This window comes from Megalops cyprinoides, chromosome 4, assembly GCF_013368585.1.
Source record: "Megalops cyprinoides isolate fMegCyp1 chromosome 4, fMegCyp1.pri, whole genome shotgun sequence".
Lineage (NCBI taxonomy): Eukaryota > Metazoa > Chordata > Actinopteri > Elopiformes > Megalopidae > Megalops > Megalops cyprinoides.
In genome coordinates, this window is record NC_050586.1 from 11,025,508 (window position 1) to 11,052,855 (window position 27,348).

General features: G+C 45.3%; 2 protein-coding genes across 2 annotated transcripts in view; both read left to right on the forward strand.

Annotated features, from left to right (window-relative positions):
• The window catches only part of pdlim2 (PDZ and LIM domain 2 (mystique)), a 41,333-nt gene extending 27,422 nt beyond the window's left edge, over window positions 1-13,911 (forward strand). Inside the window, exons 7-10 of the mRNA XM_036526979.1 lie at window positions 6,324-6,442; window positions 10,572-10,711; window positions 11,501-11,612; window positions 12,164-13,911. Of these exons, the coding sequence (XP_036382872.1) occupies window positions 6,324-6,442; window positions 10,572-10,711; window positions 11,501-11,612; window positions 12,164-12,356 (564 nt within the window). The 3' untranslated portion in view covers window positions 12,357-13,911. The remainder of the gene's footprint in view (window positions 1-6,323; window positions 6,443-10,571; window positions 10,712-11,500; window positions 11,613-12,163) is intronic.
• A 7,700-nt stretch (window positions 13,912-21,611) lies between these two features.
• Window positions 21,612-27,348, forward strand: part of adgra2 (adhesion G protein-coupled receptor A2) — a 45,483-nt gene continuing 39,746 nt past the window's right edge. The window contains exon 1 of the mRNA XM_036527122.1: window positions 21,612-22,742. Within this exon, the coding sequence (XP_036383015.1) occupies window positions 22,489-22,742 (254 nt within the window). The 5' untranslated portion in view covers window positions 21,612-22,488. The remainder of the gene's footprint in view (window positions 22,743-27,348) is intronic.

Below are 27,348 nucleotides of genomic sequence, written 5' to 3' on the forward strand. Positions count from 1 at the left end.
TGTGCATCCACCCCCATCGCCCAGCCTCAAAAACAGGGTCCCATTGATTCCGAATTTTTCCACGGAGCTCCCCTTTCCCCATCCCAAAACAGTCCCTCCCACTTCCAGTGTTTCAGGGTCAGAAGGGTTAGTTTTTTATTGTACCCTTCAAATGAAAGTCATAAGGCTACAGCATCGTGCTTATATTTTTTAAAAGGACTTTGCTTTTTCTCTAATGCAGTCTGAATTAGGGTCCTGTCTACAACAATACGCATGCTGAATCTGTTGTCACAATTTTAGCATGGGGTAAGACAGCATGTGTCCCTCGGTGACTTTATAGAGCTCATTGTTGTAAGCTTTGCCCTTGGCTTGAAGGCCCCTCCCCCTTTCGCCTTCTGTACACAGCAGGTGTAATTGCAGAGAGGAGGGAGCAGACAACAAGAAAGTTAATGGCACAGCAGGTCTTTAACTCCTCAACCCTCCCTGCATGTGTACAGCTGGATGGAGATGCACTGCTTTCATTTGTTCTCCCTGCAGGCATGTCTCCCTGAGGGATGTTCCTTTCAAAGGGAGAGATTTCTATACAGCACCAGTCCCATGGGTTCCCAAAATAAAATCAAAATGACAGCATGCCCATCTCGGCCAGTCCGTGCCCTGTAATTGAAGCCTGGGTATGGAGTTGTAATGACGATGAGCTGAGACTCCAACCGGATCCAGACAGCGGAGCGCCCAGTCCCCTACGAAACTAAAAACGCCACCGTCCCCACGCCTCCCCGGGCCTGTCGCCCTGCAGATGATCCAAAACAGATGCCCCACGCTTGAACCTCCACTTCCTCTCTGTGTGTTTCTCCAACGCCGGGCACGTATGTGCTCCTCTGCTTCTCTTCCCACGCTGCGGCGGTTCTTGCGCCCTCGTGCCCGTTCCCTCAAACTCGAACCGTCTCCGCCCCTGGCACGGCGTCCTCCTTAAAAAGCGCTTCATGCTGCACTCACTCTCTCGCCCCCTCCTTGCCACTGGAGGGCGATGCCAGTGATGACTGACGGATGATGTGTGCTGAGTGACGGCCGCTAATGTGTATTCCGCTGCGCGCCGTTTGTGCGAGCCTACGCTTGGACCCGCACCAAAGGCCGCGCGGGTCCACAGGCCAGCTGGACCACTGACTCCCAACTGCACTGGAGCCGCCGCTCTCTGAGCTCTTTGTGGTTTTTTTGCTAAAGAGGGGCTTCAGCTCTCCCAGCCTCAGGGCCCAAAGGCCCTAAAATCAAACACTCCCCTCGCCCACCCCCACCACACCCCTCCTCTCCCTCTTTTTCCCAGTACCACATGTCAAAGACTTGTTGATTCATATTTATTCCACATGCCATGTGGTAATCAGCTAGTGCTCTACTGTTGGGTGGGGCCAGCTGTCTGTCTGTATGTATGTATGTGTGTGTGTTATGTGCAAGGCTGTCAAGTTAACCCTTATTTTATACATACAAATGGATTAAATTCATATAAATGGATAAAAAAGTATCCCATGTAAGTTGCTCTGGATAAGGGCATCTGCTAAATGACAATAATGTAATGCAATGTAATGTATACCCATATATAATGGTGGTTGTTTTCGCATGCCCAGTTACACAGAGCAGACCTCGCGTGAGACGCTGTGCTGCATGGTTTGTGTTGCCCTTATTGTGTCAAAACACAGGCCAGAAATGTGAATGAAGCCCCGGCTGCAAAAAAAAAAAAAAAAAAAAATCCACGAACATAAAGCCAACGACAAACAACGTTAGGCGTACAAAAGCAGGCCCGAGGGCGACTGCCGCCGCGCTGGAGTGGGCAAATGTTTGCGCATACTTGGCAGGCTGGGTAATGCAGGATGCAGGCGAGCCCCTTTGAGGTCGCGACGCACATGCATAATCAACAGCTCTGTCTCTGTCTCTGTCCGTGTCGTGTAATGACTTGCAGAGTTTTGTGAGGCGCCCCGGTAGAAACCGATGATGATTGTTATTGTTTTGTCAATCACGATAATTGTAATAACCTGTTTGCGAGCTCATCGTCGGAAGCGTCACTCCACCCTTGGCCGCCACTGCGTGGTCTATTAAAGGGCTCCTAATAGTGTTGCTTTGAAAAAAATGCCACTAGTTTACCCTGCTATTATAATTTAACATTGTAAGAAGAAGACTGTATATGCATAAAATTTATATAAATTCTCAGCAGGAGCTTTCAATTAGAGCTTTGGGGTAACAGTTTAATGAGTATCGGAAAAGTACACATCAAGTACGTGGCTTTTGTGCGGCTTTTTAAAAATGCTTGGCATGTCCAACCCATCGCCCTCCCCTGGGTTTTGATGTTTTGAGAGGAGTGTCTGCGGAACCATTTAAGAATACCTTTTGTCTGTGTTCCTGCTGCCCCCCACTGCGGCGGGCCTGCTCTGATGCTGCGGGGGCTGTTTGGCACTGCTGATTGCAGTGGAGATGGAGCCCAATCAGGGCTTCCTCCTCACGCCAGCCAGAGGAACCGGGAGTAATTGCACATTGATTTATTCCCCCCCCCCCCCCAAACACATTCCTGTGATTGGCCTGCCTCTCCAACACAAACAGCCCCCCGTGCCCTGGCCAGGCCTTGATGACAGAGCACCTCACTGCACCCCACTCCTGGCGCGGGCCGTCCCCAGGGGTGTCCAGAGGAAGGCAGGGCGGCCATTTCTATAAAAGGTCAGGAACCGAGAAAAGAAAACAGCCGAATCGTCTGCACCTCTCCATCACCCTGCCAGCTGTGGGAGCCGGGCCCTAAGAAAGCCCAGCTCATCTAACCCACGTCTCCTTGCATCATTTTTGGGAGCACTTTTTTTTTTTCTTTTGTTCAGTTTCTTTTTTTGTTTCCTTGTCCTTTTTCTGTCTGCTAAGGCTTCCAGGATCATTCAGAGGTCAGGAAGTCTCAGACACACTTTTTTAACACCCTGGTTTGGAAAAGATTCTTTTGAGTGATTCTGAATTTAGCAGTATTAAATCTGTAAAGGGGGACATCTTAATAGGCAGCTCTAATATATAATGATGGAGCAGTCAAAAGATATATTGTGGGGATGGTTAGATTTTGCAGTGAAGGATTGCTTTGGGGCTTATTGGTTTAATTTAACAGTGGACAACTTTCCTGGTAGAGCAGTGATTCAGTATGCTCAGGTGGCTTGAAGTTCAGAGCTCATGCTTTATACACAGTGATTACGCTCCCTTCCCCGATAAATCAGTGTCCTGTCAAAGAACGACAACGATGGTAGCAAACTTTCCTGTGGAAAATAAATAAATAAACGAAACTGGCACAAAAGCACTCATCCGCCCGGGCTCTAGGGAAAAAAAAAAAGCGTATGCAATTTAGAGGAGAAACATTGTTCAAAGGGCTGCTCAATTGGAACCGGGTGCTGGTGTTGGAGACACAGAGTCCTTGGCCACTCCAGTGCTGAATGCTTCAGCCCAAAGCATGCGCTGGCACCGGGACGCAGTGCAGAAAGTGTTCCCGCCGTGGCCTGGCCCAGGGAATGAGTGAGCAGGGATGGGGCTCCTGAGACCGTCCTGGAACCTGGAGACCCATCCTCTCCCACACCGCCCACCACTCGCTCTCCCCCTCACGGGGAGTTAAGTGAGCATGGCACCTACTTTGTGACCGGAAATGTTTCTCGGCCTCTCATTCCGTCCTGACATTTGCTTGCCCTCCTCCTGCTGCCTCCAGATGAATTCCAGTTTGTGATCCGTGACTGGAAGCCACATTAAAATTTATCATGATTTTTCTTCATATAAATCTTGGTATACATGTAAGCATGGCAGCTGGTCAGTGGTCACATCTGTGCACTAAATCTTTCACTTGACTTGTGTTAAAAGTTCAGCTGTCTGTATTTCTCATCTTTGTTGTGCAGCATATTGTGTTGTCTCTGACCGTTCATATTATTCTCTTCAGTTTTATTTTTGAGTCATTTTGTTTGCTTTCTGCCTTCTGGGTTACACGACTATATATCTCTCCATGCGCGTGTGGTTTCATGTGTACAAGCAAAGGATTTTTGAGCAATATGTTCTTAACGACAGAGGAAGTCACTGGCTGTGCATGTGAGAGATAGAGAAAGTGAGACAGAGATAAAGCATGTGTGTGAGAGATAGAGAGCGAGAAAGGGAGAGCGAGGGCACCTCAGTCCCTGAGCTGTTCCGCATGGAGGTGTGGTAAAGTAAACCCTTATGTTGGGATTCCTGACAGTAAAAGTGTCGGAGCTGATTCATGAAGCTGCTGTGAGGCGGGCCAGGTGTGCGCAGCGTGTCCCGGGTGCGCGTTTCCCTCGGGTCAGATGTGCACCTGAGGCCCGACACAACACCAGCACCTTGACTCTCTCCGGTTGGGGCCTGCTGCATGCAATTACCTCCAGTGTCATTCTGCCTCCCGACGGGCTGGTGGATGAACACAGCTTTAGAGAATCTAGAAGGAGTCTGTGCTGGGAAACCCGGTTAGACTGATATCACACAGACAGCATTGCTTAACAGCCTGCTCAGCATGCTGGGAGTTTGCTGACTGCACACAGGAAGAGCCTGAGAGGTCTAATTAGTGGCTGTTATTACAAAAAAATGGACTCCCACTATGCCACTGTCAGCAAATGACAGAGCAGGGCTTTGTGGGAAAAGGTACCCACTATCTGCCAGTCTCACCCTGTGTAGTGTCTGCTCGGTTACTATGACTCAGGCTGGCATGAGTTCTGCCAGACCATAGTGTTATACACACACACACACACACACACTCAGCACTTCTGTACTGGATAAAACGGTTAGCACTGCTGAAGTTTTACAGCCCTGGCTGCAGTTTAGTTTTTAAGTGGTGCCAAATGGTAATGAAGTTGATGTGCATGGAAAGCTCATTGCATCCTTGTCCAAACCATGGCTCAGAGAAGTTAGTACTTTCAGGTTTAATTCCCTCACCCATATTTCCCTGGCTTTGGCGTTCGTCGGCCTTTCGTATTTGAGCGAGCATGTAACGGTAGTGTCGGTAAACAGGATGTCAGTCTCTGCGTTCTTCACCGCCACGCCAGAAAATCGAATAAAGTTTTGTATGTAGCGCCCTCTTGTGGCCAAAAAAAAAAAAAATCCACAGTTATACACATAAGTTGATAAACTGTTGCTCTGTGCAGTCGGGCTGTTCAGGTACAGAAACACCATCAGGATCTCTTATCTATCCAAGATGAATAACGCCACTTTATTTTTATTCCCAAATAGGAAAATTATCTATTGTTGTTGTCTGTAACTGTGCTGGCATCCTTTCACTCAGGGGGCCTGCAGAAGTAGATGTTGGCTCACCCTGCTTGCTCAGGAACAATAAACAGTCCGTGCTGAACATCTGTTACCCATGCCGCTGAATCACTGTCATCACGCCCGCGGTCAAAAATCCCAGCTGAGATATAAATAGCAATCAAGAGTTAACAAGGTTGACGCAGTTTCTGTGCGGAGGCTGGGAAATTAATGTGAGATTAATTACAAGCGACGTGTAAGCTGTGAGGAATCTTGGGAGTGGCCCGTCCGATAGAAGCTTCTGCTTTGTGCAGGGAGGGAATGACAGGGCAGATGGCAAATCAGTGTGAAACTTCATTCAAGACGAATAGATGAAACCCTGAGCTGTGCAGGCAAGAATTATAGGGGAGGTATTTGTGTACGCGCCCTGCTGGTTAAAGGCAGTTATTGTGCGTGTCTTTGTGCATGGGTACATTTGTATGTTATACCCGTTGGTGGTTTGCATTGTATGTACCATATACAGTGTGTTTTTCCCCCTTGATCACCAGTATGTTGATTTTAAAACTGATATATGTGTGTGAATGCGTGCGGAATCGTTTTATCTTTGCGTGCATGTGTGCGTTTGTGGTCTCACCATCTGGAAGATGTTTGTCTCTCACCTGCTCTCTTTCAATCATTCTGACACCTCCCTTATCCCTCCCTGACCCTGTCTGCCCTGCTTGTTCGCAAGAGGCCACTTTCTTTCCCACCATTACGAGAAACATTATTTCTGTCTTGAGATTTTGGCTCTGTGAAATCGGCCTCACCCTGCCGGTTTCTCACCTGTGTGGCCGGCTGAGTTCCCTGTCCTTTAATGGCAGCCCAGTCAAAAGGAGTTAGACAGTCGGAATCTGTGTAGACAAAACTTGGCGCGTGCACACTAACAACGCGCTTTGATAAGCCCGTGTCTGGATTAAGCGTGCAGATGCTCTGACAGCTTTGGGTTGGTTCTCATCCTCAGTTCTCAGTGACACATCAATAACTGACGGTTACAGAGTGAGGACTGTCACAGACAGGTACTGGTCGCTGACCTTATGCGTTTTTTTTTTTCTCTTGTACTTTTCCAGGAGTTCTCCTTACCGGACGTCCGAAGCAATTCTGTGTCCAGCAGGACCCCAACCCCTCCGGGCCGCTACTCCCCCCACAGTCCCGTCGAGAGGGAGCTCTCCGTCTCCCCCAGGCGCAAGTAAGAACCCCCCACATGCACCCACCTTTCATCTTCAACACCGCCACCCATCAGCATCACAGAAACTCAGCTCAGACAGAAACCAGCAGATACTGAATAGCCAACCCCTCCTCTGTTTGTCATTAGGGGTGTGTTGAACTTGTCAGTGTCAATTATGAATTACGACCTGTGAGGTCATAATGCTGTCCTGTGTTTGGTCACACCTCTGGTCAGTGACATCAGGGGGAAGTGAAGGGGATCGGAGACAGGAGCAGGGCCGCTGGACAGGAGGGCCAACAGGGAGGAGTTTGGGTGTGACTCGCCCCACCATGAGAGTGTGTAATGTGATGCACGTGGTCAAGTGGAGCTCCACTCAGACAGTCACATTCCTTTCTTTTCTTACTGCTCTGTCCCCCAGCTGGCTTGGGAAGGGAGCATGGGGGGGCGGGGGTGTGGGGGGGGGGCAGGGAAGGGCTGCCCGTCAGCAGTCTGACACCACACAATAGCTAAGGCGGGGCACGGCTCACAGTCCTCTTCCTGTTCTCCCTCAGCACAGGCTGGACAGCTAGGCATACTGAAACTGGTGGCCTAATTCTTTTGCATGACTATGGGGGAATTACGAGGTTTCGGGGTACAGTATAGGTGAAAGGTGATGATGGTTTGACTGGAGAAGAAATAATCTACTCCATCTCCCTGGGGGGGGATTCTTGTTGAGTGGTTAGGTGGGGTGCCAGCAGTTCGAGCGGGGGCACATGCAGTGGTCGGCTGGAGCAGGTAGGTGAGGAGTAACGGCAGGTTTGGAAGGCAGAGGGTCAGAGTAAAGAGAGATGCTCCATAAGCAGGTGACACTGCTGCTCTGATTTCTTCACCTTCCGGAAAAGTGCAGCTGGCTGGAACATGAGCTTCCCTCAGACAGAGAAGGGGCAGCGGACTGCAGGAATTAACTTTTTACATCCTTGCTTATGAAGCATTCCCTCATTGTAGCTCTCCAGAAGGAGGCCCTCTCCCGTCTCTGGACCCCTGCATTAGTGTGTGCAGTAGATTAGGAGCCTTTGTTTTGGGTTTGTCTACGCCTCTGGCCACTTACTTTCCGGGCTGTCTGGGCCTGTGTGTTGGTTATTGTGGCTCTGGGCCCAACCTCCCCTCTCTTCTTTAAAAAAAGGTTTTTCACTTCCCCTAATTGGCCCCCCACCCTCCACACACTCCCCAGGCAGCACACCAAGTCTCTTCTCCTACTTTTTGCCTTCTGCTCGGCCTATCCGAGGCTCACGGCTCTTCCTGGCCCGCCCCTTTTAACTCCAAGCCAATGAGAGGCAGCCCAACGGCACACCTTTCATCTAGAGACTCACTCTTCTCCCCTGTGTTGGTCTTGCCTGGGATAGACAGAGGTGTGTGTATGCGTGTGTATGTGTACGAGTGTGCGGGGGCGTGTGTGTATGTGTGGTAGTGCTCCTGTGTCTGTCTGTGTGCACGTGTGTGTGTGTCTGTGTGTGTGTGTGTGTGTGTGTGTCTGTGTGCGCACTGTTGCCACAGCAGACTACACCAGTGCAGAAACCGTACTCTCGCATAGTAGAGCCAGCTGCACAGAAATTTCCTCCTTTGTTCTCACTCTGGTTCTGAGGTAAGTTGTTTCAGACTTTGATTTTTTTTTGTGAGACTCATGGAGCAGCACATTTTTGTGCTTTACTGGGATGACAGAATGCGGTTTTGGTCGTTACATTTCGAAATGGCAAAACCAGCATTATTGACTCTGATCCAGGCTGGAAAAGATCTCTGAACTTTGAGCGCTGATGTTATCCGTCTGCCTGTGTTTCTGTATTATGACTCCATTCTGTTTGGAGGCTTGTTTACTAACCTATATTTTCACCAGATCCTGATCATAGTTTTGCTTTGCCAGATGAGGATATGGAAACATGAAAAGATTCCTCTTTGCGTGCAGATTTTTTTGTTTAGAATCTGTTCAATCATTTGTAGAAAGTCACTAGAAAGCATTCCGCACAGCTACACATGTACACTCCATTCGTAATGCAATTAAACCAGAGGAATTTTGAAGCCATACACATATCCACACACACAGAAACAACTTGAGAAGAAACATAAGAAGAAACATTAGGAGTTTTGCATGGAAAGTGGTTTATGGCTGGTTGTGTTGTTTTGTCAGGGATTAAGGAAAACATGGGATCCCTTTTCCCAGTTCATTCCCTGTCACTTATTAGTGACTGTTGCTTACTTTCTGCCACTGCTTTTGTGCTCTTTTCTCATTTGACCCCGGACTTTAAGCTAGGTTCGGGTTGATGTGTCACTAAGGTTGGTGAAAGACATGCAAGAGGAAATAGATTACGATGGGATGGAATGGTGTTTGGAGTTTTGGCGGGGGTGGGGTAGGATTGGAGGGGATTGGGGGGAGTTGAAAGTCGAAGCCAGTCTGTTTTCAATTTGAGCAGCGTTCTTCCACACAAGACGCAAGCAACGGCTCTGAGCGTGGGGTTCATTCAAAGATTTACAGCGTCTTCCTTGTGATCTCCAGTTTCAGGCGGGTTACATCAGTATGATCTGGGAGCAAAGCTTTCCCAAATGCGGGGCGATGGCCAGCATCCAGCGTACACGTGTTAGCTATCAGCGGTGTCCTGTCGCACAGGTCCCGCCGAAGGGGGGGACGGATACACCCCATTAACCATGTCTCCCCAAACACCGCAGAGCTGTTCACAAGATTCTTCCTGTTCCTCCATACCTCTGACATACTCCAAAATCCAACGAGGAAGAATTTCTGCTGACCTCCCAGAGGCAACTAAAAAATATTTAGAAGAACATCACAGAAGCATGTTGCCCAGGATGCTTTTGTGATGTTCTTCTAAAGAAGTGACTAATACATAATAAATGCTGGTTTTTATGCTAGGTGCATTTCTGTAATTTGTGGCATGCTGGTGGAAAGGAAGCGTCATTCTTAAGTCATCGAAGGTGCTCCAGATCAGCACATGAATCCAGATGATTTTACTTGGCTGACTCTTCTCTGTGGCCCTGCCAGGGCGTTCCGCCCCATTGGCCGCAGGTAAAAGGCAACAAAACTGCACCTGGTGCTGGAGGGCCTGGTCTGGATCGACCGGTTTTGCACGAGATTGAGATCCGCTCACATGTCTGTCAGCTGCAAACGGCCCCAGCCCATGTATCTGTGGTGGCAGGGGGGCGGGCTACTGTAAGAAAACCCGAGATGATAAAGGCAACCCTACACACGGATGGAATTTGCAACAACATTAATTTTCCACTGCTACGGTGGTAAAGTATGCGGTTGTAAAACCTCAACTGCTGTGCCGTTTTAATACCTGCTAATTAACTAATTAGCTAATGAGAAAACGCCAAAGGTGCGAAAGTTTTCCGTCATTTTTTTTTCAGGGGAGCTAGTTATCGTGAATGTGTCACTGGTTTTGTTAAAACTTTGGAGCAGGATTCCTCTTTATAGACAAAGTAAGTCATTTAAATCCAACACGGCGTCAAAAGTTTAAGGAATACGACATGAGGAAGCAGTCATAGATGATAGAAATATCATGCCTAGGTGATCTTCCTCCCAGGAATGCATGTGGTCAAAGAAACGCTGCTCTGCTTTTTGTTTGCTCATTCCATGGAGGAAGATGTGTTTTCTGCCTGATGGGCTCCTGGAAGGTTGCGCTGCAAGCCAACTGTGCACTCATAGGAAATATACTCTCTGAGGAAAGACCACCAGACGCAGGAATGTCTTTACGGTGATTCTCCTCAGTGTGGAACCAATATGAGTTATTCTTCTGGATGAGGTTCGCAGTGTATAGCTGGGACAGGGCAGATATTTTCATTATTTTTGTCTTTGGACAGGATAAAGCTAGGATAAAGCTACTGTCTTGCCTACTGCACCTGAGTTAAATAGATAGGAAATTGATCCATCTCAATCCTGCAGTGAAATGAGCTGAGCATATAGAGTAAATATGCAGGCGTTGGGGGAGGGGTGCTCACATGTGCAATCATGGGGGGGTTACAAAACCCACACAGGACCCTCCTGTGGAATCCATAAATTGCTTCGGATGCAACCGTCCACACCGAGTCAACGGGTGCAGAGATAGCATTCATGCGCTTATCTGGATGTTGGATATTCATCTGCACCACATCTGCTGTCTTGTCCCAGCTCAGAGTTCGCCATGCAGAGATTTGACCGCGATTCAGAGGTCTACAAGATGATCCAGGAGAACAAGGAGTCCCGCTCTGCCCCCAGGCAGTCCAACACCTTCCGTATGCTGCAGGAAGTTCTGGAGGCTGATGAGAAGGGTGAGATTGCCCTCCCATAGACTCTCTGTAGTCACACTCACTAAAGACGGTCTATATACTTACATGCTGTTGTAAGCTCTGTACGACTCGAACATGCATTGGAAGTATCCTACTGTATTACTTTTGTCAGAAATGTAATGATTAACATCAGACTGAAGACTAAGGTTATTCATAAAGCATTAGCGTCTTGAATTAAGATTCACATATGGATTGTATGTCTCACAGAAAGTGGTTAAAATACATTTACCAAGCTGGTCAGTAAACAGTTACTAAAATGATGGAAAAGAAAAAAAATATTCTTTTGGAAAAATGAGTGGTGCATTGAACACAAAGCAGTGCTTAAGCAATTGATGAAAATTAAAAATGATTTATGAATATGTTTTGGTGAGTTTTGGGTGATATTTAATCCAGTTGGCTCAGGTAGAGTAAGCCCTCTGGATATGCTGCATATGTAAGAACATAAACACCTTCTTTGCAGTCACATGCAGAATGTGTGGCTTTAGCTGGGGTCTGTTGGGTGGGCCCGCAAAGAAAACAAACTTAGACCAGCAAAGACGTGTTTATGGGGTGATAACGACCATCTCACCAGCGCCGTGCTCGTGAGCCGTGGGGCAGTCAGGCCATGCAAAGAAGAAAGACACGCATTCCAAATAAGGGAAAAAAAGAAACCAACCAGCCAGACTATAAACATCAGAGCTGAAAACACAAAGAGATTCTCAGGTGGCTTCAGTGGGTGTGGCCGCTAACTGATTCTGATTGGCTGCTCCTGTTTGTGTCCTGTTTGCACAGAGGCTGCGGTGCGGTTCCCGGGGAAGCTGTCCCCCAGCCCCCCCAAGCCCAGCTCCTCAGTGGCCGGCATGCAGAAGTTTCACACCTGCGAGAAGTGTGGCACCAGCATTGTGTAAGAGTCCCCACAGCGACTGCCTTTCCACCTGTCCTGGCATGTTTGACACCCCTCTTACAGGCTAATCAGAATGTCACTGCGTATTCAATTAATGAGCACCTAACCAACAAAGCAAAGCACTGAAGTCCCAGGTTACAGCATACTTTGCCCTACGGGGCAACATGTCCCGGCTGAATTTATGAATGGAACAGCAGCGGTTTACCCTACGGCAGGTGTACAGGTGTGGTGGGTGGGAGTTCAGAGGTTTGTTTAGGGTGTGTGTGTGTTGATAGGTATGTTTGATTGTATGTATAGGTGTGTACATGTATATTGGATTTTGGTGTGCGTCATGCCTCTGTGATGTGCGTGTGGATGCATTCCTGGGTGTTGTATTCGTGTGTATGCTGGAATGGTGAGGCATCCATATCTTCATCTCTGTACACATAGGCACTGTTTGTGTGGGCTCGTGTGTGAATGTGTAGATTGATGGCTGTGTGTTGTGTGTCCACATGTAGGTGCATGTCTGTGTGTGTGTATGTGTGTAACCATGTCGTCATCTCACCACGCAGCACACAGGTGGTTCGCATCATGGATGACCGGTACCGGCACCCAGAGTGCTACACCTGCACGGAGTGCGGCCTCAACTTGAAGATGCGCGGCCACTTCTGGGTGGGCGAGGAGATGTTCTGCGAGAAGCACGCCCGAGAGAGGTACCAGGGCCCTGGCAGTGCCCCCCGTGCCACAGTCTCCCCCCGCCACTGAACCACTCCCACGTGCCCCCAGCCCTGGACCTGTGGGCTGGCACCCCTCCTCTACAGACTCAGAGCAATGGACCAAGGGCTGGGGGTCGTCATCTTAGAGGTTGTGCCATTTCTATAGTGGTTTACTTTTTCTCCCAGTTAACAATTAAATTCACCTGCCTGTCACTTACTCTACTCCAATTCAAGAGAGCAGTTTATCTGGCATTTATTCATATTCCAGGCTTTTAGTATCGTTGTGTGGACTCCCATGCAGAGGACTCAAACGCGCCCACTCCAGCCAGCTTTTGTACATCTGTAACATTTGCACCATGGTATTAGGCATTGAACTGGTTTCCTGTTACTGAAGTTAACAGGATGACAAAAAAGGATAAAAACAGGCCCTACCAGATTATTTCCAGCATCTGTAACCAAGCATCTGCTGATTCCAACATGAAGCAGGGAAGAGAACATGAAAGGATCCCACAGGAATCTCATTGACGGATAGTTTTGTATGGTTTTCATTTGAAGTGAAAGACATCATTAAAAATGTATTCAGAAGTGTCAGAAAGATAATGGCTGAATTCACACATCCTTTTATCACAGTGTGGGGTTTTTATGTTTTTTCCCAAGTGAATGGGAATTTGTTTCCTTGATGTGATAATTCAATTCCAAGGTGTTTTGCTGTGACCCCTGTCCAAATATATACATAAATAAATAACAGCAATGGAAATTGAAAGGACTTGTGAATTCAGCTCCAACATATCACTTCATAAGCTACACTTCATTCTTTTTTAAACAATATAAGCACATCCATTTGCAAACATATTTTACCTTGCTATTTTCTATTTTCTTTTCACCAACCAAGGGAATGTCATACAAGTAATAATAGAAATTGGACTCTGTGTAAATAGCTTTTCTTTCAGACAGACCTGTATGTAAATTGATAGAATGCTGTAGCGCTTCTTCTCCAGAGGGTTATGTGTCTGATTTGTACCTTTTTTTTTTTTTTTGATTGTGAAGATGAGTTTGTTGATGCTACGGAACATTCTGTTCTCACCTGATACCAGTAGTGCTGTTGAGTATGAACACTTTAAAATAGATATATTCCTTGCATATCATACTGTATAGAACACAAATGAAGGTTGTTCATCTGGAAACATGTAATAAATGGTAAAAAGAGGGTTTACTGTATGAAAGTGATATGCTGATTATTTAGAGACTACAACAATGCCCTTTTATGGAAAGCTGAATGACATGTAAAGTTTTTCTGCTTATTCCTTGCTTATGATTTTTGCCTATTCCCTTAAAAACGAATCATTTTCGGATGTTTGTGCTGTATGGTTATGTCATTATTGTGAAAGTTCAACCAGCGAGACTTCCTGTGCTCTGACATAGGAAAGTGGTGAGCACTCCATAACTGAGGGTCTCTGATCTCTAATTTATAACTGTCTGGACAAGCTTAGTGAAGACTACCAAGGGAGCTGTTGCCTCTTCATTCATAAAGTTTTGCAGTAGACCCCTGAGACACACACATACACACACACACACACACACACACACACACACACACACACACACACACACACACACACACACACACACAAACCCCACAGCCATCATCACCATCATCATTTTTGCCTCACCTAGGCCCAATGTCAGCTTCCAAAAAGTAAAAGCTCTGTTCTTCCTTCGGGAGAATAGCTGTATGGGAGAGGAAATACAGTAAGTAGCCAATTATCCAGCAACTCGCTTTGGTTGCTCAGGGCCCACTCAAGTTATCCTGGAGCAGTTGCGGTCTGTGTATGAATGCCTGTAAAATTAGATTATGTCTTGATTATATTAACTTTGAAGGTAATTTTCGAATATATTAAGCTAGTAACTGAAGTTATTTCCTCTGTTTCAAATGATTACGTCTGTATGAATCAGCTTGAATTAACGCGAGTAGACTATATTGTTCAAAAGAAGGCAGAAGAGACTGCAAGCTTACCAAAGTAAAAAGTACTCTACGTAATTTCTGGAACAATGGTGCCTTTACACAGGAATTTTGGAATGCAAAGTAAAATGTTTATAATAAGAGCACGCTATGATGGTTTAAGTCTTAAATTCTTTCTGAATATGAACCACCTGCTAAATATTATATGTTCATTACAGCGATCGTATTAAATGAAAAGTACTATAAAGGCTATTTATTTGGGTTTGTGTTGTGTATAAAATCACATACAGCCTCACACATATGCGTGCATTTCGTATTATGGCGACGTTCAAAAACGATCCCGTTATAGGGAACATTACATCACGAATATGACATTTGAACTTTGATATCATAACAAGAGAGAAAATTGGACTTTCCATCCACGAACTACCCTCCTTTGAAATCTCGTAAATTATGCGTTCGTTGTAGCAGTTATTGTGTTTCTTTTTTTCTCATGATTCTATAATTATATCAATTAAAACGAATTAGCCACTAAATCGCGGAAACACTGCAAACTTTCTGGCAGACATAGAATCAGCTGTACTGCATATAAACTTGTGACGATTAGTCTGAGATGTCACTCAGTGTAATTTTTTTTTTTTCATGTGCAAAACATAGTAGCGCTTTCTTTGTTCTAAGCCATAACTATTTATGCGGATTGTCTGCAATTCAAGATTTTGACAGGTCTTCCAGACAGCGGTCTTTTCAACGGACACTTGTATGTGGGTTCTATTAATCGGCTTCGCCAGCAGAGGGCGACCTTTCCTAAATTTAGATGTGAGAGTAATTTGGCTCCTGATAAACCACAAGTTATCCATTAATAACAAACCTGAGACGTGTATGCACATTTGTTGTATCGCACTATATAATATAAAAACATTTAATCTGAGAAAGAGACATATCTTCTATTTGCTGAAATATATCTCAAATATATAATGTCTGTTTTATTACAACCACATGATAAGGAAGTGTGAAAACTTTGTTGGACTACATGCTGTTACATAAAGCAAACTGTCATTGATTTGTTAAGAGTTTTAGAAATAAAATCTAGTTAACTTAATAGACACACTAAGAGTGAGAAACTGTAAAAGCCAGATCAAGGGTGCAGAGCTGGCCTCACTTACCAGTTGTACGTCAAGCTGGAAGTAAGCCCAAAGGGGTGGCCAAAATGACAAATTGTGACCCTCATAGCTCATTTAGGTATTCTTACAGGATCTTGCTATTGCAGGTTTCCCCCACTAGAGGGCATTACTTTCTAAAAAAAAATCTATCACATCATAACCGAGGGGTTAATTATTTTTTGGCAGAGGCAATGTGTAACATCAGCAATTGCCACACAGTTTGTTCATGTTAAAAAGTTCAGAGGGCCTATTGTTAGAGGGTCTCTTGTTCATTTCAGCGCTGTTGTCCAGTTTACTCTGAGGAGTGGAATAAACAGCAGTTGTGGCGAGGCTTTCTGCATGACCTCAGTTTGCCCATGCCAAGCAACCAAAGAGCTGTTTGAGCTGTGCCGACCCCAAGCTGACTGTCCCCCTGACCCCAGAGATTCTGAAGGTATGCCATTCCAGATGTTTTGGTGGTGTAAATTGGGGTCGGGAGGGCTTACTGTAATTGTCCCCAGGAGAAAACATCAGTTGACCCCCAGAGCCCCTCCCCCCTTACCCGCACCACTCCCACCCTCCCTCTGTCATTGCCGTCTCCCCAAAATCTCTTTTCGCCCCCACCCCACCCTGCTATGCTCCATTTCCATGTTCCACCTGGAATGGAGTCCAGATGTGGAACAGAGAGAGAGAAAGAGGGGGAGAGATTGCTAGCTCGGCTATATGAGCGATGAAGGAAAGAAAGCAAGGGGGGGGGGAAGAATGTTGGACCGACATAAAAGTTTGTCTGGATGCCATTAAGTTCAATTTGATGTAATGTGCAGTTTGGGACGTGACATTTTAACTGGAAACAGTGCGCACCAGATGAGAGAGATTTGGGGGCTGGATAGTCGGAGGGGGGTGTCGGAGAGGCAGGGGGTGTTGCACTTCACTTGAAGCCTTATTTAACGGGTTGTATAAACAGCTCTCTGTTTCATCGCTGAGCAGGCGCCTCTCCGCTCATTCTGGTTTCCTTAAGCAATCAAGCTGCCTCTGTGCCTGCTCCAGTGTACAGTATTATATACAGGAATAACATATCAGGGGGTCCCGCGTTTGGGTCGGAACACACTGCGCCATTGTGTAGTGGGGGCCCGCTTGCATGACTGAGGTGCCTGCCTGGTGGACGTGTGGGCGAGGAAAGTGTCACCCCCAATTGCACATGGTGCCTTCTGACAAACTATGGTAGTTCGCCTATTTGTATTTCGAGACTTGCTCCAGGTAATGCCCCAACTGTTTAGATTACACACTTCCTCTGGCTGCCAGGCATCAAAAAGATGTTCCGAAAACAAAAAAAAAAAAATGCGTAGATTTTGGGACTGTTGGGGCTGATTTGAGAACAAAGCGGCATTTATAAAACTGAAGCCTCCATAAAGTACAGCACAGTCCATGGGATGAATTTTGGGTATCTACCTGTCCATAATCGCCTCTCGACACAAAAAGCTCAACAGCTCATTTTTGCATCTGCTGCAAATAAAATGAAAGGTGAGAGAACACTTTAGCCCAGTATTTCTGTAGGCTTGTAGCTCAGTGCTATATTACCTGGATTCATAACAAGCTGGCTAGCCCAATGCTATTGGCAAGCTGTATGCTTGCTACCCCATGTTGCCAGAAAAGCTGTTTTTGAAGGAAGCTTTAGAATTTCGAAAACATCCTCTTAGGTTACATGTAAGCTGATTAGATATTTTACAATCAGCCAATGTTGCAAATCAAGCCAAAAAATAATACTTGTTGATAGTGCTGAAGCCAATTTAGCCAATGAGGTATAACACGTACAGTAACATTACACATGTAAATGCTTTAAACATGATTAAAGAATTGATGTTGTGAAAATGGTGTCATGACCTCCTTGAAAAATCCGTTATCATAAATGTTTCCAAGGGTAATTTCTCAGAGCAGAGACAGATGGTTGCCAAAATATAACAAACATCACAATAACCACACCTGATTCTTGCCCAAAACGAGACTAACTACTGCATAGGCTCCTGCTCTCCGACAAAATACAAAACTGTCTGTACACCAACTGTATTGGGAGCAACAAGTGTACTCCCAGCTCCCAGCTATTTAAGCACTGTGTGAAGGAGGCCCAGAAATTACACATATATTGAAATATATTGTAACATATTGGGAAGTATGTTCTTCAGCCCAACACATTGCAAATACTACATGTACAGTATCAGTCAAAAGGTTGGACATACATGATTTTAAGATAATGGGAAACATGCATTCAGAGACATTTTGATGTAAAGATTTATGCTTAAGTTCTTCTTAAACAAAAAGTTAAATGTTTCTTAAACAAACAGAAATAGTGAAGTTGATGCCTATGCATGAATTTCTTTCCAAAAATCTTTGATTTAAAAAATTTTTTTTTTGGTTATTATGAAGAATCTAAAATATAAGATTTTTGTTTTTGATTTGTTTATAACTTTTTTTTTGTCATTGCATCATTCCGTTTGTGTTTCATAGGCTTGTGGCTTTACTATTATTCTAAAATGTGGAAATAGAAAAATAAATAAAGAAAAAATATATGTATAAAATAAAGGGGTATACAATTAGATCAATTAAATATACATATTTCATATTTAAAATGCATTTACGTATTTATGAAGCTAAAAATATATACTCAATGTATAATTATTTGTATGGGATCAGACTCCTGTTTGGCTGCTGTTTAATTGTGTGTTATTAAAAAGTTAAAAGTTTTCATTTTGAAAGGGGAGTACATTTACAGTAATAACAAGATGATATATAAAGCGCATACATGGAGAAAGTGTAGTATCAAGATGTGTTTTGGATTCTGTGATCTAGTAAGACTGATGTATGGTAGTATAATTGGCTTCCCTTATGCAGTCAGGTTTCGCAGTTTAACTTGTGGTAGGGCTTGAATATTATTATGCTCACACTTAGTGGTCTGGGAGTGTTGTTAGCCCGACCTGACAATATTGCTTATTCAGCTTTAATGGATACACTTCCGTTATTTTGTGCTGGAAGTCACTCTGGATAAGAGTGTCTGCTAAATGATTGTAATGTAATACTCTTTGTAAACACAGTTGGTGAGAAGACAATGTTGTTTGTCTGTGCACGCGTAGTAAAGAGCAACAACAATCACACTATTTAGCCCTGTCTCAAGCAAGTGTCAAAAGCAGTTACTGGTTCAGTTCAGTTTGCTAATGAGCAGTACAGTACACTTGTTGCTCCTAATACAGTTGGTGTACAGACAGTTTTGTTACGGAGAGCAGGAGCCTATGCAGTAGTTAGTCTCGTTTTGGGCAAGACTCAGGTGTGGTTATTGTGATGTTTGTTATATTTTGGCAACCATCTGTTGCTGGCTCTGTTGCAGTCTCTGCTCTGAGAAATGACCCTTGGAAATATTTATGATAACGGATTTTTCAAGGAGGTCATGACACCATTTTCACAACATCAATTCTTTAATCATGTTTAAGGCATTTACATGTGTAATGTTACTGTACGTGTTATACCTCATTGGCTAAATTGGCTTCAGCACTATCAACAAGTATTATTTTTTGGCTTGATTTGCAACATTGGCTGATTGTAAAATATCTAATCAGCTTACATGTAACATAAGAGGATGTTTTCGAAATTCTAAAGCTTCCTTCAAAAACAGCTTTTCTGGTAACATGGGGTTGCAAGCATACAGCTTGCCAATAGCATTGGGCTAGCCAGCTTGTTATGAATCCAGGCAATATAGCACTGAGCTACAAGCCTACAGAAATATTGGGCTAAAGTGTTCGCTCACCTTTCATTTTATGTAGAAAAACCTACAAACCAATGTTCATTTTATTTTGCAAATACACACACTTTTAGTTAATTAAATATAGTTCATACTAAGTTAATGTTTGAAACAGTACAGTCAGATCTATAGATAATCACCCCTGTCTCTACTCATGACCAGGGTGGTGTGTTGCACCAGCGTGTGGCCCTCCCTGGATGTCTGTGCTTGATGAAAGCAGCACACGTGCCTCATTTAAGCAAGCCGGTCTTCACGGTGTTCTGGAATTTATGGCGTTGTTAAGCAGCTCTCATTAAATATCTCAGTCATTTCTGTTGTTGGTGGAACCATTACCAGCTCAGAAGGGGGGATGCTGAGTGGAAAATGAATAAAAACCAAACAGAGAGGTTTGTGTTTACAACGTGCACAGGAAGAAAACGTTCACTCCACAGGTGGCCTCTGGGTGAACCTGGCAAAGGAACTAAACAGGGGCCATCCTTGAACGTTGTTCTGAAGATGTGACGAAATGGCGCAACCAATATGGAGGGACCAATATCCAATGCCACTGTGGTGTGTCTGGGGCAGCTGATTACAGTTGTTTATGAACTAAATTAAGTGTTATTTTAAATACAAGAAAACATTATTGCGAGTCCTACATTTTAAGCGTATAATTCAAAGATGAATCGATTGGGATCTTATCGGTACATTCCGCCATATGTTACATATCAGAAAGTCCTAAATGACCCATTCAAACTTGGTGGCGTTCAATGCATGTTGTGATCGCCTTAAGCTTTCGTGTAGGCTACAGGCGAACGCATACTTGTCGCAGCATCGAAGGGGTTAAGTCTTTGTCGCGCGCTGCCCACGGTGAGAAGGGCGACCCAGATGTGGTTGGTACAAGCTTAGATACTGCGCAGCTGGAGTCCGTTAGCTCAGCTCCTTCTCACTGATAGTTTCAATGTGCGCAGGACTCCTTGCTAGGTTATCGCTTCGATTTAATTTTGAACATAACTAGAGCAAACATGCTCTTTTAACTGTAAATACTGCGTAAATGCAGGGTGATTTGCTTGCGGCACCGTATTCTTTGGTGTGTCATCTTAGATAAGGACTTCATTAGCCATTATTTCCACATAAATAATAAATTGTCCAAGGTTATCCGATTGTTTAAGTTTTCTGTGCCAATCGCAGCCATACTTTCAATTGCTTTGTTCCATCTTTCGTTCTTAGCCTCCCTCTCGCTCCCTAGACCCGTGTGTGCTCCGCGCAACGAAGCCAAGAGCTTTTCCAGTCCTAGATAGCCTGGTCGCACGCAAAGACCAGTCTGAATAAAAATGAACCAGAAACGACGAACTGGGTCCTAGTGCCGCTGCATGGCCTTTCAGTGCGACTCTACTTGTATCGAATTCAGGTGTAAACTAATGTTACACGAATAAACTGACCAAGTATATTGCATTGGTCCAAGTTTGTTAAGTGGCTAACCAATTTTTGGGCTCAGATTTAAGTTTTTTTTTTTTTTACCTCTGGACGTAAGTGCTTCGGAAGTATGAAAAACACATGAAGTCTTCTTAGCCAATATCTCTATAATACTAAATTCGAAACATTTTGTCCTGGTTGGTCCTAGCCAGAATACAGAAAATTGCGCTTGTATTGTCATTCTTGTACTGTGCATCCTGTTACTAGAACTGCATCCGCCAGAGGCTGTGGTATTGTTAAATCTCATGTCAACGGAATTCAATGTTTATTTACCTGCATTTGTCAAGTTATTTTTGTCATACAAATGTAGGAGTTTGGCCATGTAAATTTCAGTTAAATGGATGAAAGCGAGGATATGAAATATATGTTATCTCTGTTGATATAATCTTTTATATATCACAGCTGCCAATGCCATTTGTCTGCCAAAGCCAATATATACTACAGTTTATCAAACACGCGCCTACAGAATAACAGAAAACATCCGTCACTGGATCCTTGCATCACGTTTTTCACACAACATACAAAATTCAACACATTTGTTCGTGGTTGCTTCACTTTGTTGCACTTGTGGTGTATGTTATATCAAACATTATCATTAAGATTAAATTGCAATTATAAATCGTTAGCAAACGTATTTATTTAATCCTCTCCGCATAATGCAACTACAGTATATTTTCCTACACTCTGAACATATGTTCTCGTAAACAAAGCGGTCAGTTGTAAACACTGAACAGTTTGTTTGGAACTTTGCCTCTCTGACCCTTCTTTTATTTGTAATGAATCAGTATGGCTTGCCTATGAAGGTGCAAAAGTTGTTAGCAAGTGTTGACGAGAAGTGTGGTACACTGTGGACTTTGCGGAAGCGTTCTCGTGGATCGTCGGCCCTAGGACCCTGTGGATCAGCTCGTGGCCGGGGAGAGGGTGCGCGCATTGGAGGCAGTAACTGGAGTTGAGTGTGACAGAGTGGCAGGCAAAAACCGCTAGATCTTAGGAATTACAGCCGAGCCGACCCGGACAAGCACTACCGTTATTCAGACTGACGCATTTACTTCCAGATAGGATTTATTTGAAATGAACATCAAGATACAGCAAATTGGGCGGCGAACTTGGAAAAGTCAAACTTGTTGCATCTTATGAACGAACCTCGCGTCTTGTCATTTCCCATTTGGGAATTATACACATATACTTGCGGCTACCGTAATTCAATTAATTTTGTTTTGGGCTCCAGTGAAAACCACAGGAATAACAGCGTGGAAGAAGAGATGCTACAGTTTTGTTTTTGCTTTCTCCCCAAAGGACTACGTGATTTCATTTTTTTCTTCACAATTCCATAAGGCCAGTGTCGCTTCACCAAATGAACAATGCAGATCTGTCATTAGAACACTCGCGAACTGAACGAAAAAATATTGTTTTTGGGAAAACCGTTCAGTGCGCAAACTATTGCAAAGAAGACAATATTCTTTAACTGTTATTACTGATTTTGAGGAGGATGTAATCTATGTGGAAGCATTTCTCCTCGGATATTTGAAAAACAGAAAAATGCCGCTAGTCGTTTAGTTACTCTGCGCACACTTTGGAAAACTCTAACTTAACGCCTGTTGGAGCTGGACATGCGTTAATATCAGGCAGCATCCACTGTAAGGATTTATCTTTGCCTGTATACATACATACTTGATCTTAAGATCGAAATCGGAACCAAAGACGCACAACTGTACCAAACGTCGCGCAACTAATGTAACAGACCCATAGTAACGTTCACGTTAACGTTGTCATTTCTTGTTGTCGCTCATGGGAGACTCGCGGGGAGAAATGGGCTGATTGGGGGAAAGCTGAGGTGAGATTGATGGGGACAATGTGGATACCTGGCGTTGGCGTCCCGTTTTGGGGTCGCCTATTGCTGCTGCTGTATTTTTTGGCTGCCTCCGAGTCTAGGCTCGTTCAAGCCTGCCCCGGGCTCATCACCAGCGGCTGCAGCTGCACGGACGAACGCTCCAAGGCTCACACCACGACGGGTGTAAGGAAAAGAGTCAGCTGTAGCGGGGAAGAACTTTCTGAAACTCCCCAACCCAGCCTTCTCCCAAACAGGACCGTCACTTTGTAAGTAAAAACACTTCTTCAGTCTCTTGCCTGATGTATGAAAATGTAAAATAAACTGATGAAACGATTTGTAAACACAGTTATTAATTGATAATTAATTAATGTTTGTGTCCACAAGGTAACTGTTCTTATTATTTAACGGTAACAGTAGTTGAAGATACTGCGGTGTACAATGTTTAATGAATGTCAAGGAGAAATCTTGCAAGATTGAGTTAAAGCTCTGAGACCTATGTCAGAAATAACTTTCGTAGTTTTATGTTTCGAATACAGTGAAGCTTCACTACTAACCACATTGAAGTCAAAGGTCAGAGTGGACAGAAATACCATCACAATCACCATCACGTCTGGTAGAGGTTTGAGTTTCTTAAAAATAATCAGTTAGTTCTATGCTGTCTTCAGCTCTGGTCCAAAGTAAAATATGGGTCTTGGAGACCCATTATAAATGGTCACTTCTTTCCCAACAAGTAAGACTCTGTGCATGGATGACAGATTGAGAGGGATCGACAGACCCATGCCAGGGAGCTGGATTTAATTGGAAGGGCAAGAGGGTAACCTTTTAAAAAAGGCACTTGGAGAATGTTGGCTGGCTTTGAGGCGAGTGGTACTGTAATGCTGTTTGAAATATATAAGCCTGTATCTGAATTATCGCCATACAGAAATAAAAAATATGAGAAAGTATTTAGTTATGGTTGATATCATAAAGATAAGCTACGCAAGAATCACCATCAGATTTTCTATTTCTCTTTCTCCTCTTATGTTTTTTAAGAAGACACTTTTTATCATGATGGTCATCAAAGTTTTGGAGGGGTTTAACTGAAAGGCCAACAGGAAGTTAAGTTATTATCCTAATACACATCCCATTCCTAATCTGATTTCTCCCCTTTTCCTCAAAATAACTACTGTGCTATGCCATAATACCACTGGTATGTTACTGATGTATCTTCTGGTTTGTGCAATTTACAAAAAGATGATCCTAAATCAGCAGAGACCCTCTGCATGGTTAGATGTTACACTGGATCTCATTCAGAGCACATGGTTAGTCTAACCCGCTCTGGTTAAGGGTGCTCCGCATTTGTTGTCTCTTCCTGGTCTATTAGTCCATCCACTTGAGTATGAGATCCAGGAAGCCTTGCACCCTAAGAGGGGTCCCCCAGCTGGGTCTTTACCTAAGAGGTGGGTGTGCCAGGAGGCTCCTTAACTCACCCAATAGTCTCAGCTCTCATCCTGCATGTGTAGTGTTCTAAAGTAAATATTTTTGGCTAGCGAGCCCCCCCCCCCCCCCCCCCCCATATGTGCGACCTGGCATGGTAATAGACAGGGGCGGAGACAGAAAGCTTGACCGTGCCGTTTGTTTTTTTTTTTTTTTTGTGTCATATGATAAGAGACAGAGAATCGAATCCCGCGCAGCCGGAGTGCGTTCAGACGATCCCAACGGCCACTCCTCCGCGGTGAGCCTGTCACCTCGCTCCGCCACCTTGTCACAGCCCTGTCACTTTAAATCCCCGCTTGAGTGGAGGAAACGCACTGGCGTTCCTCCCCCAGCTCCCCCCACCGCTCCACCACCTCCCCTTGTCTCCAGCTGACTTGGCCCCGCTAAACCAGGATAAACAGAAACACATTTCTCCTCTTCTTATCCTCCCTCTCTGTGCTTTAATGGCGGCTTGGCTCCCCCCTTTAATGCCATAACATCCCGGCGATCGCAGGCGGCCTTCTCACAATCGCCTTCTGTTCACGGAGGCGGCCTGTCACGAATGGAGAGCTGTCACCTAAAACACTTCCTCCTGTCATAACCCGCTTGTCTCTAGTGGGAAGAAAATGTTCATATAAGGCAAACAATGGGAGTTTAAAAAAGACAAATCAGTTGCCAGTTGTTATAGCACCGGTCTTGCATTCCATTTCTCCCTCTTCAGAAAAGACTGATATGCGTGGGCTTATTTGTGTGAACGTGAAGGAACTGGTGTAGCACATTAGAGGGAAAAAAAGCATGAGCTATCTCCTAGTTTAGATTGCACTTCATTATTGACATGTTGTTTATAATAACTAAAGCGTGCCGCGTCGATGGTATCACACATCTCTGCTGGTCACAGCTGTCATGACAAATTAAAAACTGATCTTAAAGACAGTTACCATCTGTAACGTCTTGCACGGCACTTTTTCATGTTTTTCAGACCGAACAAATTAATGCTGCGATGACTGCGGCGATAGCCGTTATTGAATTGACCCCTCCTCGCTCTCCCTTGTATATTTCCTGTTTCGGTGCTGTACGAGCCTGGCTCGTCCTCCTCTGTGCTCCCATGATGCTCTTCTTTGACCCGTTGGAAACAGCGCAGGCCCATAGCAGGGGTGCAGCGAAAACCCAGACTGCCCGGTCTGTGCACGCAGAGGAGGGACAGCTAGAGGATTTGTGCCTGCGGGAACCGAAGGCGGCCAGCGGCCCTTTTTATAGGGCCTTGTGTTTCCAGTTAATAAAGGCAGGATAAACATCTGCTGAGCACATTTCTCAAAACCAGAGAAAAGGATAAAAAAAAAAAAAATTGTACGGGTGGCGGCCGCGGCAGAGGTGTTTGAAGATAATCTCGTGCTGCTGCACCTTTTAACTTGCTTTATTTGTTTTCCTACATGTGCTTTGCACACCATGTGGCACCGGTATACGTAGCTGTGTACAAAAGCTCCACTCCACGCCGCCTCCCGAAAACAGCGCCTGTAGCCACCCCTACGGCATTCGAAGCGCAACCCCGAATGCAAATGGTAACTTAATGGCCAGGCCTTTCGATTGATAGCTTCAGACTTCTCGTTCCTAGCTGCAGAAATGAGCTCCAGATGTGGGACATTCAGAGCTCCTCGAGCTGATAGTCCTGCAAAAGCTAGCCGCCCAGGCTTTGTCCCAGGTGCAGTTGGGGAGCTCCCTGCTGGATACCACAGTGCCCCCCCCCCACCCCCCACACACACACCCCCCCCCCCGCCAAAAAAAAAAAAATACACTGCATCACCCTGTCCTACTACCCCCCTTCACAGGGCAGGTTAGTGGAATGTCTTCTCCATGCACCAGTGGAAGGGGCTGGGGGCAGTCGGCTGGGGGCTGGGGTCTTGGGGGCTGGCCGTAGCGTGTAATGCTCAACAGCTGTCTCCAGTGAACATTCCAGCTGAAGCCCTTTGCAGCCCATGGGAATTCCTGGTGGGGTTTGTTTATCAAAAGTATTAGTCGGATGTTTGTTGTTTCTGCAGAACACGGAGAAACAACCACAAATCCTGCATCTGCACCTCCTCCTTCGGCTCCATCACCTCGGGTCCCACCCAGCATGCAGAGGGAAAAAGTCATTTGAATCGGTTGAAATGTACCGAGGAATTCCCAGTGGGTGTGATGTCACATTCGTGTCCTGTAATCTCCTAGGCTACCGTTACATGAGCTGGAATTTACAACATAATCAGTCAATGAAAGGAAATACAATGCAGCTAATTGTCCAGCTACCCCTCTGTATGTTATTTCTCTGAGGTTTTGTAGTAACTAGCTTGGTATTTCAGTATTTTGGTGAAAAATGCCATTCACACTCTCTTCTTTTGCTCTCATCCCTCCCTCCTCTCTCTTTCTCCCTCTCTCTCTCTCTTTCTCTGTCCCCCTCGTCCCTCCCTAACTCTCCTCGCAATCTCTCTCCCCCCTCTATCATGAGTTCATCCACATGCAGTAACTCTCAACCTAAATATTTAGCCGTCGTAGTAGGAAACTGCACTGTCTAAACTCCTTCCAGATGTGGGCCCCGAGCGGGTCTGTATTTAAGGCTAATTACGTGTGGCTGTGAAGGCGCGGGACTCCTCAGAGACAGAGAGGCAGCGGGCTGCAGGCTTGGCAGGGTGTCTGCGAGGGGCCCTACCTCCCAGAGGCTCTCAGCAGTCCCTGCGGTGCCCGGGCCACAGGCCTCGCGGAGGAAGTGCAGAAACTGGATGACAGGAAGGCCTCCACTGTGTCATCACATTCTGCAATATCGCGAAATATTGTGCTTCTTCTGCCCCTTCTTCTATGCCCGCTGCCATAGCCGTCATACAAGTTTTAGTTTTGCGCCATCTCCTCCCCTCCCCCCCAACCCCCCCACCCGACTGTAGACCATGATACAGTGTTCATCCTTGGATGACAGAACAGGACAGGAAAGCCCTGTCCTTGAGGGCTGCCAGTGGCAGTATGGAATTCAGAACAACACAAGCCTTTACACAGCTGCTGTGTGGTTATAGCCTGTGTGTGTCTGTCTGTCTGTCTGTCAGTGTGCAGAGGGAATTGTGGAGAGTTGGGGGTGTTCACTTCAGTTAGCAGTTTTTGCTGTAGTAAGTGCCTGTGAGCGTGTGTGGGCTGGGTGGTTTTGTGTCTCCACTGTAGCTATTAATCCAGCAGTAACACATTATGAATTGGTGTGCAAACTCTTGCTGAGTGTGTCTGCCTGTGAGACCGTACCCCTGTGGATGACATGCAAACGTGTTTGGCGGTTTCATGTCATCGCGTGTGTGTGTGTGTGTCTGTGATAGTGTGTGGCTGTGTGAGCTGCAGCTGCGGGCCCGGGCTGTTTTCCGGTTGCGCTGGGTCCATGTGCCAGCCTGCAGTGCGAAGGGAGTGTGCCGA